The sequence below is a fragment of the Chiloscyllium punctatum genome, chromosome 36 (genome assembly GCF_047496795.1).
Source record: "Chiloscyllium punctatum isolate Juve2018m chromosome 36, sChiPun1.3, whole genome shotgun sequence".
NCBI classification, from domain to species: domain Eukaryota; kingdom Metazoa; phylum Chordata; class Chondrichthyes; order Orectolobiformes; family Hemiscylliidae; genus Chiloscyllium; species Chiloscyllium punctatum.
Window position 1 is genome coordinate 31,391,220 of NC_092774.1, and position 11,698 is coordinate 31,402,917.

The 11,698-nt window shown below is 46.6% G+C and overlaps 1 protein-coding gene across 1 annotated transcript in view; it reads right to left on the reverse strand.

Annotated features, from left to right (window-relative positions):
* LOC140460329 (uncharacterized) overlaps positions 1 to 7,845 on the reverse strand; it is a 91,642-nt gene extending 83,797 nt beyond the window's left edge. The window contains exons 1-2 of the mRNA XM_072554803.1: positions 5,257 to 7,845; positions 1,666 to 3,277 (exon numbers count right to left, since the gene is read on the reverse strand). Coding sequence (XP_072410904.1) covers positions 1,666 to 2,865 — 1,200 coding nt within the window. The 5' untranslated portion in view covers positions 2,866 to 3,277; positions 5,257 to 7,845. The remainder of the gene's footprint in view (positions 1 to 1,665; positions 3,278 to 5,256) is intronic.
* Between the last annotated feature and the right edge of the window lie 3,853 nt (positions 7,846 to 11,698).

Consider the following 11,698-nt stretch of genomic DNA (forward strand, 5'->3'; position numbering starts at 1 on the left):
AAGGCACTGGTGAGGTTGGTAGGGCTCCCGAAAGTTAAAGGAAATAATGGTCCGAACCCGCGTGTAAAGTGCAGCAGACGATCCAATGATTGACAGGGTCGGGTTTGATCAAGTGAGACAGAATGTATGGCAGGCCTTAAGAGACTGTTATCCACCCAAAATGGACCCCCAGGCTCTGAGAGGGGTTCCACTAGGAGAAAGTGAAAACCCGGCTGCCTACTTGGAGAGACAGTTAAAGAAATGGAGGCTGGAAACAGAGCAAGACATAGATTCTAATCAGTTGCTGACCACAATGTTCTGAAATTCCATCAGAGGCAATGCCCTCCCAAGTCTGGTCAAGGCTGGAGGAGGTGGTGGGTCTGACATCATCAATGAGCCACCAGGAATTGAGAGATCATGTAGCTCATGCAGCTGAAAGGTTTCAAAAAGTCAAAGAGAAACTGTTTAAACAGCAGGAGGAGGTGCAAAGGAAGCTGGCGCAAATGCAGCTCGAAGAGCTTAAAAAGAAAAAAAAGACTAAAATGGTGTTGCCAGTAAGAACCGACACAACAATCAACATTGGCGTGAACCAAGTGCCAGCGCAAGGGGGTTCCTATCAGGTAACCAGACGGGGGCCAGAAAGTCCCATGCCAGCAATTGAGGGTTTTAAGAGAAACTTTCTTGCAGGTGACTTATCCGGGGCAGGGCAGATTTAAACAACAGCCGAAATAGAACTGGAGTCCCCAAGGACTGGGACCTATGAATGGTACATGATAAATAATCAGGCTCAAGGCGGGCCAGAAATGATGTGCTGGAGATTCCATCAACCAGGCCACTTTAGGAGGAATTGCCCTTATTGGACCGGACCCCCCCTGCCCTACAGTGGGCCTAGATGGCGGGAATCCCCAGTGCCCACTTCCCAGACACCTACAGGCCCTTATGGGATGTGTTAGGGATGCCCTGACAACCTGGGTGGGAAGGGGCACTACCCTCTAGTAGCAAGAACCAGTAATACAAGTTAATATCGAAGGGTGGCAGACACCGGTGATGATAGATACTGGAGCTATGTACACTTGTGTACAGTCGCAGTGTGCCTCTCACCTTTCCATGTCAAGTCAATTTGTTAAAACTGTAGGGTTCTCAGGGAAATCACAGTTAATCCTATTTACAGCTCCAGTACTGTGCAGTAAAAGTAGCAATTTTTTCAAAACAGGTCAAGGTCAAAGTGCAACCCCTCACTTTCTTGATTATTGGTCACCACTGAGTTGTCCCTTGGTAATTGGATCCTTGGTACAGCCTTATCCCGGAGGAAGTATTGCCTCACTCAGCAATTTCAACCTATATCCAAGTAAGTTGTATGAGCAGCGTAGAGTCAACCAGACTGCTGTGGGTCTGGAGTCATGTGTAGGCCAGACAGGGTAAAGGATGCAGCTGGGACGATGTTCTCTAATAACTGCTCAAGTCTTCCCTAAAAAAGAACTGAGTAAATCAGATGGGGGTTTTCTTCCACCCCGACCTCACCAACGATGGTTTCATCTTTAGATTCTGAACTCCAGATTTCTGACCAAATTCCAATTCCACCATCTGTCGCGGGGGGAATCGAACCCGGGATCCCTGGAACTGGGTTGATAGTCCAGTCGATAATGGCACTCAGCCGTAACTCCTTCAATCCCCCTGTGATGGCACATGAACTCGCTGGTGGCTCTGCAAGTGGGAGGAGCGGGTGAAGGCCTTCCCGCACTTGGGGCAGCTGAAGGGCCTCTCCCCCGTGTGGACCCGCTGGTGGGCCAGCAGGTTGGAGACCTGGGCAAAGCTTTTCCCGCACTCGGGGCAGCTGAAGGGCCTCTCCCCGGTATGGACCCGCTGGTGCCTCAGCAGGTAGAAGGAATCGCTGAAGGCCTTCCTGCACTCAGGGCAGCTGAAGGGCCTCTCCTCCGTGTGGACCCGCTGGTGCCTCAGCAGAGAGGAGGAATCACGGAATGCCTTCCCACACTCAGAGCAGCGGAAGGGCCTCTCCTCCGTGTGGACTCGCTGGTGCCTCAGCAGGGTGGAGGAATCACGGAATGCCTTCCCACACTCAGGGCAGCTGAAGGGCCTCTCCCCTGTGTGAACCCGCTGGTGGGTGAGCAGATGGGCGGAATTGCTGTAGGCCTTCCCGCACTCGGGGCAGCTGAAGGGCCTCACCCCCGTGTGGACCCACTGATGCCTCAGCAGGTAGAAGGAATTGCTGAAGGCCTTCCTGCACTCGGGGCAGCTGAAGGGCCTCTCCCCTGTGTGGACCCGCCGGTGCTTCAGCAAGTCAGAGGAATCACGGAATGCCTTCCCACACTCTGGGCAGTGGAAGGGCCTCTCCCCTGTGTGAATCCGCCGGTGCCTCAGCAGGGTGGAGGAATCGCTGAAGGCCTTCCCGCACTCGGGGCAGCTGAAGGGCCTCTCCCCTGCGTGGACCCGCTGGTGGGTCAGCAAGCTGGAGGAATTGCTGTAGGACTTCCCACACTCAGGACAACTGAAGGGCCTCTCCCCTGTGTGGACCCGCCGGTGGGTTAGCAGGTGGAAGGAACTGCTGAAGGCCTTCCCGCACTCAGAGCAGGGGAATGGCCTCACCCCCATGTGGATCTGCTGGTGCCTCAGCAGGTTGGAGGCCTGGGCAAAGACCTTCCCACACTCTGGGCAGCTGAAGGGCCTCTCCCCCGTGTGGACCCGTCGGTGGGTCAGCAGGTTGGTGGAATTGCTGAAGCCCTTCCCGCAGTCAGGGCAGGGGAATGGCCTCTCCCCAGTGTGGCTGCGCCGATGAATCTCCAGGGCAGACAGGAAATGGAAGCCTTTCCCACAGTCGCCACACTTCCATCGTTTCTCCACGGGGTGGGCTTCCTCAGGTTTCTCCATGGCCGAAGTTTCAGCCACACACAAATGCGTGTGGAGCCCCTACCTACCGTGAATTCCTCTTTCCAGGCTGTATAACTGCTTCAGGCGCCACACTCAGTGCACTGCAATAGTAGGGTCTCTCATCCAGTCCCACTGATGCTGAAAACATGCTCAAACAGGAACCAAACAGCTTTGCTCCTTCTCACAGAATCATAGTTGAAAACCGTTGTGGTGCCGATGGATTGATTGAGTGACTGTCAGACATTGACATCAAAGTGAGGACTGCAGACGCTGGAGAGTCAGTGTTGAAAAGTGCAGCGCTGGAAAAGCACAGCACGTCAGGCAGCATCTGAGGAGCAGGAGAGTCGATGTTTCGGGCATAAGCCCTTCATCTGTTGATTTTGAAACTTCCGTCTTCAGATCTTCAAATATTCTGTAAAAAGATATTACAAAGGTCATCACTGCCAGCCCAGGGTAGAAATTCTGAACAAGTAATTCTACTTTCTGTGGAATATTCTTTTTTGTTATTCCACAAAAGTGAAAGCACCATCCCACTCTCTCTCCCCCTATGTTCTCACTCCGCTCTAACTAATTCTCCTGAAGGTGCTGATTCAGGATCTTACACGGGCAGAAAAGCAAACACGCCAAGACTGACTTCTCTCTGAATTTTGTTGGTGGGGGAGGGGGGGAAAGAGTCAAGTCTTCAGCAGAGCTGAGAACAGACTAACATCGAGATGCCTTTTAACTGTTGTAATTACATCAGTCGCCACCCCTTCCTCTGGCAGTTCGTTCCACACATGTAACATCCTCTGTGTGAAAAGGTTGCCCCTCAGGTTCCTTTCAAATCATTCCCCTCTCACCTCAAATGTATGCCCTCTAGCTTTGGACTCCCCTATCCTGGGGAAAAGACTTTAAGTACTCACCCTATCCATGCCCCTCACAAACGTCTATAAGATCACCCTTCAGCCTCCGATGCTCCAGGGTAAATATTCCCAGCCTATTCAGTATGTTGCTGTAGCTCAAACCCTCCAAATCTGGCAACAGTCTTGTAAATCTTTCAAAGTTTCATACGTTTCCTATAGCAGGGAGACCAGAACTGAACACAGTATTCCAAAAGTGGCCTAACCAATGCCCTGCACATCCACAACAGAACCTCCCAGCTCCTGTACTCTCTGCTGTGACTAATAAAGTTGAAAATGTGGTGCTGGAAAAACACAGCAGGCCAGGCAGCATCCGAGGAGCAGGAGAATCAACGTTTCGGGCATAAGCCCTTCTTCAGCTCATTCCTGAATAAGGGCTTATGCCCGAAACGTCGATTCTCCTGCTCCTCGAATGCTTCCTGGCCTGCTGTGCTTTTCCAGTACCACATTTTTCAACTCTGGTACTCCAGCATCTGCAGTCTTCACTTTCTCCTAGTCTGACTAATAGAGGCCAGCATACCAAATGCCTTCTTCACTATCCTGCCTACCTGAGACTCCACTTTCAAGGAACTATGTCTCTTTGCTCTGCAACACTCACCTTAACTGTGTCAGTCCTGGCTGGATTCGCTTCACCTTATCAACACCTCAAGGCCAGGAACCTGGAACATTTGAGTTCCTTTCCATATATGGAGTTGTTTTTCTCATTCCTTGACTGATATGATAGTTTACTGGTCTTGTACGTTTGCTGTTAGGTCGGTTTAACTTTACATTTTTCTCTGCCTGTCTGCAAAGTCAGGCCCTTACTTCTTTGTTTCCCTATGCTTTTATAGATTTCACAATAAATGTTAATTTTCCATCACACCAGCTAGGTACCTTTTAAATGCTGTAATTGTACCAGCTACCACCACTTCCTCGGGCAGCTCATTCCTTACACGCACCATGCTCTGAATACAGGAATTGCCCCTTAGGTTCATTTTAAATCCCACCCTCACCCTGCACTTATGACCCATTCAGGGAAAAGACCTTGTCTATTTACCCTATCCATACCCCTCATGATATTATATAAGTTTGTAGGGTCACCCTCAGCCTTTGGCGCTCGAGAGAAAACAGCCCCACCCGACTGAGCTCAAACCTTGATAACATCCTTGTCAATCTTTTCAGAATCCTTTCAAGTTTCACAACATCCTTCCACTAGCATAGAGACCAGAACTGCACACACCATTCCAAAAGTGACCTAACCAATGTCTGGTGCAGCTACAACATAACTTCCCATAACTCTTATAAGTAGAGAATTGGGAAAGTTTTCAAAATCCACAAAAGACAACCGGGAAAGAATGGAGGGACAAACCGAACTTTTGAGGGTCAGCTTGGACATCAGGGCGGGGGAATGGGAAGGAAGCTGAATGTGCTGGAGCCAAGCTGGAGGAAGAACAGAGGATGCAAAACCGGTTTGAAGCTGCAGTGAGGAATATCGCATGTGCTGTACTTGTACCTGTTGCAGTTACTGGTGGGAATCGCATTTTAAAAAATAAAAACAAGAACGCTATCTCCCCCTCCACCTTCCCAACGTCGATCCTTCCGTTCCGCGGTGTGACGTCAATAAAGAGGGGCGGGGCGAGATCGTCAGCGGGCTTCCGCGCTACGCATGCGCTGCCCTGCAGCAGAAGGGGTGGAGAACACTGTCCAAAAACCCCTTCCCTTCAGAGAATCCCCACAGTGTGGAAGCAGGCCACTGGGCCCTACGACTCCATACCGACCCTCCCAAGGGTAACCCATCCACACCCATTCCCCTACCCCCATTGCTCTACATTTAACCCTGAGTAATGCATCTTACTTGCACATTCCTGGACATTATGCTTAATTTAGCAAAGCCAATCCACCCCAACCTGCACATCCCTGGGCCCTGTGATTAATTCAGGTGGTTGTGGCATATAAGATCATAATGTGGGAGATTAGAAATGTTGTTTTTGCAAGTGGGGGTGGTGGGGTGTTAATTCTTGTAGCATGTAGCATACTTAAGGCTAAGACTTTAATGAATATAGAAAATAGTTTTAAGCTAGGAAATAACTTTAAAGTGTTGTAGTTGACCACAAAAAGAAGCAACAGGGCATTTCACAATAAAGCTTATAGTATGATAAGAGAAACTGGATAAAAGAACAAGCTGTAACAAACAAGGAACAAAGAATGCAGACAAGGACAGCAGGATGGCCAGATAAGAAAATAACTAAGAAGTGAGGTAATCGGCTTATGATAGGATGAAAAAGGGAGGCATGATTCCGCAACTTGTAAATTAAATAAGAATGCTCTGTTTTCGCGTGCATTTCTGCTTGATTGCAGAAGCGTCCAGTTCTTGCAAGGCTGTAATAAATTGGTCTTGTTTCCAAGGCTTTGTCTCAGGCTGATTGATTTGTCAGTGAGTTCTGTTTCTCACAATAAGACAGAATTTATAGCAAAACGTTACCATATCCTGCCACTGAAATGGTATATTGAACTAACCTGGATTGTTAAGTCTTTCACCTTTTCGAATGGGTTGCAGGTATCATTACAATGTAAACTCCAGAATTTCTTGTACATTATCTTCTTGAAATAACAAGGTTTTGTAGCAAAAGGTGACAATGTTTTATGATTTACATACAAAAGAACTGAAACCAACATGGTCATTCTAACAGATAAGAGACTGAACAAACATTCCAGATCTTTTTCAATATATAATTTCTGTTACATTACACTGTAAACTTTGGTATAAATTCTGTGTCTTACAATCTTATACTCCACAAACACCTGATGGACCTGTACTCTTAAAGCTAGTGCTTCCGATTAACTGTAACCTGGTATTGTGTAATTTTTAACTCTGCAAATAGACATTCACTCCCATGGACTTATGTGTGCGCATATGTGCATGACAGAGAGAAAAGTCTACATCAGTGCTGTACGTCTCTATGTCTATTTGATAACAGATGCTTTATTTCTGTTTATGTAAATAGTGTAGTAAATCTTAGCTAGGTACTAATATTTAGATGTGTGAGAGAGAGAGAGAGTTCCTCAAGTAGGGCACCATAAGAATCCTGGGAGATCCCTATTTCTGGATTACTTCCTAATGAACAAACATTAAGCACGATCGCCTATTTATTCCTCATTTTGTTCCATTATTCTTGTTTTATTCCCTGCAAGGATGTGGGAGAATTGTTAGATTTGGTTCAGCCATTTTGTCACATATTAAAAGCCTGGAAACCATTTTGACTCTCATCTTAGTGCCTGCTTGCTAAAGCTTATGGTTCCCAGGCTAAGCGGAGGTGGTTGGCCTGCAGCTGTACTGCTCCCTGAAACAAATTCTTTCCATCCCCCAGGAGTCAGGCAGGAGATATCCTGGTCCTGCCAGGTCTTCTTTGAGAAAAGAAATATAGAAGGTACTTGCTGCTTCTGTTGTGTCCAAAATAAAAAGGAAAGCTGGCCAGGGACAAAAATGCTGTTAGAAATGCTAATACAATTCTCGCTACTCAGCCACAAGATACTAGGTGAATACTCAACAGGGTCCTAGCATCTGGACATAATGTTGCTGAGAGCACTTGTGCTTTACAAAGTTAGTAATAATGAATTTGCTTGCCCCAGGGTTTTGAGTTGAAACCCTATTTGATAAACCCTGCACTCACACTGAGGTCCATAGCATGCTTCAAGAGGCCCCCGATCTGTTCGAGTGTCCAACATTAGTTTTAATTGCAGAGTAGAAATCTGCAGTGAGTATAATTGCTCGCTTCAGGATGTCCAGACTTGAATGAATTCGACATACAGGACACATTGGGCAACTATTAAAGACGCCGTTGTACCTCCCCTGGGTTGTGGACTCATGCAGAGAAACATACAACTTGATTGAAAAGAGTGTTCGATTTGCAAATAGAATGGCTGAGAGGTATTTAGAGTTTGCACACTTGGTTAAGCAACTATGCGTCACAGCCAGGATTTATGAGGCTCAACTCCCTAACTTGGACTGTTCTGAAATGTGAGTGCCTCATTACCCTTGGAAAGAAGGAATAAACAAAAGCTTACAAACAGATATGAAGAAAGTTGGAGAATGTTACAGAGAGAGAGGTGCGTAGGGAGGGGGGGAAAGGGCGTAGGCAAGCAGAGAGAGAGAGGCGCAGGCAGGCAGAGAGAGAGAGAGGCGCAGGCAGGCAGAGAGAGAGAGAAGGCCGTGCAGGCAGACAGACAGACAGGGAGAGACTGCCTCAGTGCCAACACCCTGCAGCTTGCAGAAAGGTTAACACTTTGTAATCTGGTTTGAATGCACATTCGCCTGGGTCTGACACTGAAATCACAGGGGAAGCCCCTGCTGAAGAGCACAAACTATGGTCTCAAATAGGGTACTCCCTCTACACCCAAACCAAAATCTGGGTGACCCCTGCTGGACTGGTTTGTGTTCCTTCTTTGCTGCTGCCTATTTTAGTTGATTATATGCATTATTGTACACACTTGGGCAAGGAGGGAATGGTTAATACTCTGTTACAAACTTGGTGGCACCTGGATTTTCAGAAAGCAGCGAGGAAAAGAGCTGAAGTGTGTTTAACTTGTAAATTTTAATTTGATCTTTCTGCCTTTCACTAACTATGTTTGATTGGGCCTGATAACCTCTAGTAAACGGGAATTACACTTTCATGCTTTTCTGTATACACAGGTCAACCACTCCAGCTGCTGAGTATGTGCCCATTATCCCCATCCATCCCGAACTCGTACCAAGTGAGCCCTTATGGAGTTTGAGCAACTTGCAGCTTTCTTTCCCCCTGCCTTTGGAACTGCTTAACTGGAAATCAAAGTCACCCCACAGACAATCCTGCGCTCGGCTCAGTTCACTGTTGTGGCCCTCCTCTCCAGCGATCTCTCAGATGCCGGGATTTCCCCCTTCCTGATAATGATTCCCAATCCCTGGAGCTGTCTGTCCCTGTCCTTACTAAACCCGAGGACTATCTGTCTGATCTCCAACCACCACCCCTTGACAATCCCCCTTTTGCTGACACCCACACGCTCTTCTTTTTAATAAAAAGGAGGGACTGTGGGAGAATTTGACCAAAATTGCCACAAAACTACGTCAAAGTCATTTTGTCACGAAGCAATGTTTGCAGTAAAATGTAGCCTGTTAACATAATGTTGTCTGAGCCCTGGCTAAGGAATTCTGTTTTGATAGCCTGACCTTGCAGCTGCAGGCTGTCTCTGCTCCTCGGGCCATTAGACTGTGCTGCTTCATAGAATGATGGATTGGTTCTCTCTGTCCCTTATCAGTAATTTGAGCTGAGCTGAACCTGCAGAATAAGATAACATTCAGTTTCGTAAACATTAAGAAGTGTAGGTCTGGACAATGTATGTGAACCTTACAACTGCCCCTCAGTTGCATAATTAATGGAGAGTGGGGCTTGTGTTTTACTATAAAACTTGTAAAATTCTGTATTTTATTGGGATACGTCAGACTTTGTTTTGAACTAAGAGATATTTTCCATGGTCTCCTCTCCTGACTACTTTGCTTTAAACAATCTGGCACACGAGTTACTTGCCCCAACCATACTAATAGTTACATCGAAGGGAGAGAGAATTCCTCAAGTAGGGCACTATCAGAATCCTGGGAGAGCCCTATTTCTGGTTTACTTCCTAATGAACAAACAGTAAGCACGAGCACCTATTCATTTCTAATTTTGTTCCATTTTTCTTCATTGATTCCCTGCTCTGACTACACTCTTGTCTGGTTGATTAACAAGCTGGGAGATTGTGAGTTGGGTTTCAATTGAGTGAATGTTTTATTGTTCTGGAAGGTGTAAAAGGGGCTTGAAAGCTTCAGCAAAAATCCAGCAGAGCCGAGAACAGACTGACATCTTACTTTGTGCAAACAAGGAGATCAACAGAGGACAGAGAAATCAGGCCCTAAAACCCGAGCTGGCACCAGGCTACCCTGTGATCAGTGCTTTGATTAACAGTGCCAACCCTCTACCTTTACCCCGCCTCCCGTATGACTACCCCCTCGATATTCAGGATCCAATCCTTGTCATCCTGGAGCCATGTCTCTGTAAGGAGTCTCCGATCATAATTGTTCTCTTCGGTGTGTGCAGTCAATTCATTCACTTTTGTTACAATGCAGCACACATTCAGAAACATTGAAACTAAAAACAATTTTTGTGATCTTTAGAATCCAGTTTTGATTGCTGGAATATTTACTCTCCTTGTCCCTTTCTATCGTTCCGATATTTATTTTCCACATCACTACATTGCTCACTGGCCTAGATTTGGATTGGCTATGCTAAATTGCCTATAGTGTCCAGGGATGTACAGGTTAGGTGGGTTAGCCATGGGAAATGAAGGGTTATAGTTTCATAGTAATAGAAGCAGGAATAGGCCATTTGGCCCATCCAGCCTGCTCCGCCATTCATTTAGATCAGAGCTGATCTATCCATCGACTCAGCTCCTCCTCCCTGCATTGTCCCAACTACCCTTCATTCCTCTATCATTGCAAATACCCATTCAACTGTGATTTGAATATACTTAATGAAGCTGCCTGTACTGCTTTCTTGAGCAAAGAATTCCATAGATTCACTACTCACCGGGAAAAGGAGCTCCTCTTCATCTTCACACTGAACGCCACCTTCACTATCCTGTCCAACTGAGACTCCACTTTCACGGAACTATGACCCTGCACTCCAAGGTCTCTTTGTTCTACGATACTCCCCTTAACTGTGTCAGTCCTGCCTGGATTGTTTGACCAAAATATAACACTTCAACCTCTCTAAATTAAACTCCACCTGCCAGTCCTCAGCCCATCCGATCGATTCTAATTTATAGCGAATCTCTTTCCTCTTTTATTCCCTCTAAGCCGAAAATCTCTATTCCACACACTCTCCCTCCATTCTCAATTTGCTGAACCTAATCCCTGCTGTACATCATCCTGAAGGGTCTGGTTCATGCTAGTTAACAAGCCTACACATTGAAACATACAGAATCCTGAACGGCCTGGACAAAGTGGTGTTGCAAGGATGTTTCCATTGATAGGAGAGACTAGGACCTAAGGGCCCAGCCTTAAAGTGAAGGCAAAACCTTTGAGAACAGAGATAAGGAGAAACCTGTTCAGCCCGAGAGTGGGGAATCTATGGAATTCACTGCCACAGAAGGCTGTGGAGGCCAGGACACTAAGGATATTTAAGATTGAGATAGATAGGTTTGAGAATAAAGGGGGGAATCAAGGGTTACGGGGAGAAAGCAGGAAAATGGGGTTGAGAAACCGAGCAGCCATGATTGAATGGCGGAGCACACCTGATGGGCTGAATGGCCTCATTTCTGCTCCTGTGTCTTATGGTCTATTGCTGTCCTGGACACAGAGAGAGAATTGGGAGCAGGAGTAGGCCATTTGGTCTTTTGAGCTTGCACCAGCATTGAACAGATCATAACTGGATATGAAATTACCAACATCTTGGTGCATAGGCAGGGACTTTTTTCACTGGAGCACAGGAGGTTGAGCGTTGACGTTCGAGAGGTTTATAAAATCATGAGGGACATCAATGAGGTGAACGGCGGGTCTCCTTTCCAGAGGTTGGGGGGGGTTTTCAAGATTAGGCAGCAACTGTGAAAGTGAGAGGAGACAGATTTTAAAAAGGCAGGTGGGGCATCTTTTTGTACATGGAGAGTGGTTTGTGTGTGGAATGAATGTCCAGAGGAAATGGTGGATGCAGGTACAGTTACAACATTTAAAAGACATTTGAATAAGTACATGAATACAAAAGGTTCGAAGGAATATGGGCCAAACACAGGCAGGTGGAACTAGTTTAAGTTTGTGAATATAGTCAGCATGAACTTGTTGGACTGGAGGGTCTGCGTCTGTGCTGTATGACTAACTTCTATACTGGTCTTAAAATCATGTTCTTGCCTTCCCCCATAACCATTCACTTTGTTGTTCAAAAATCAGA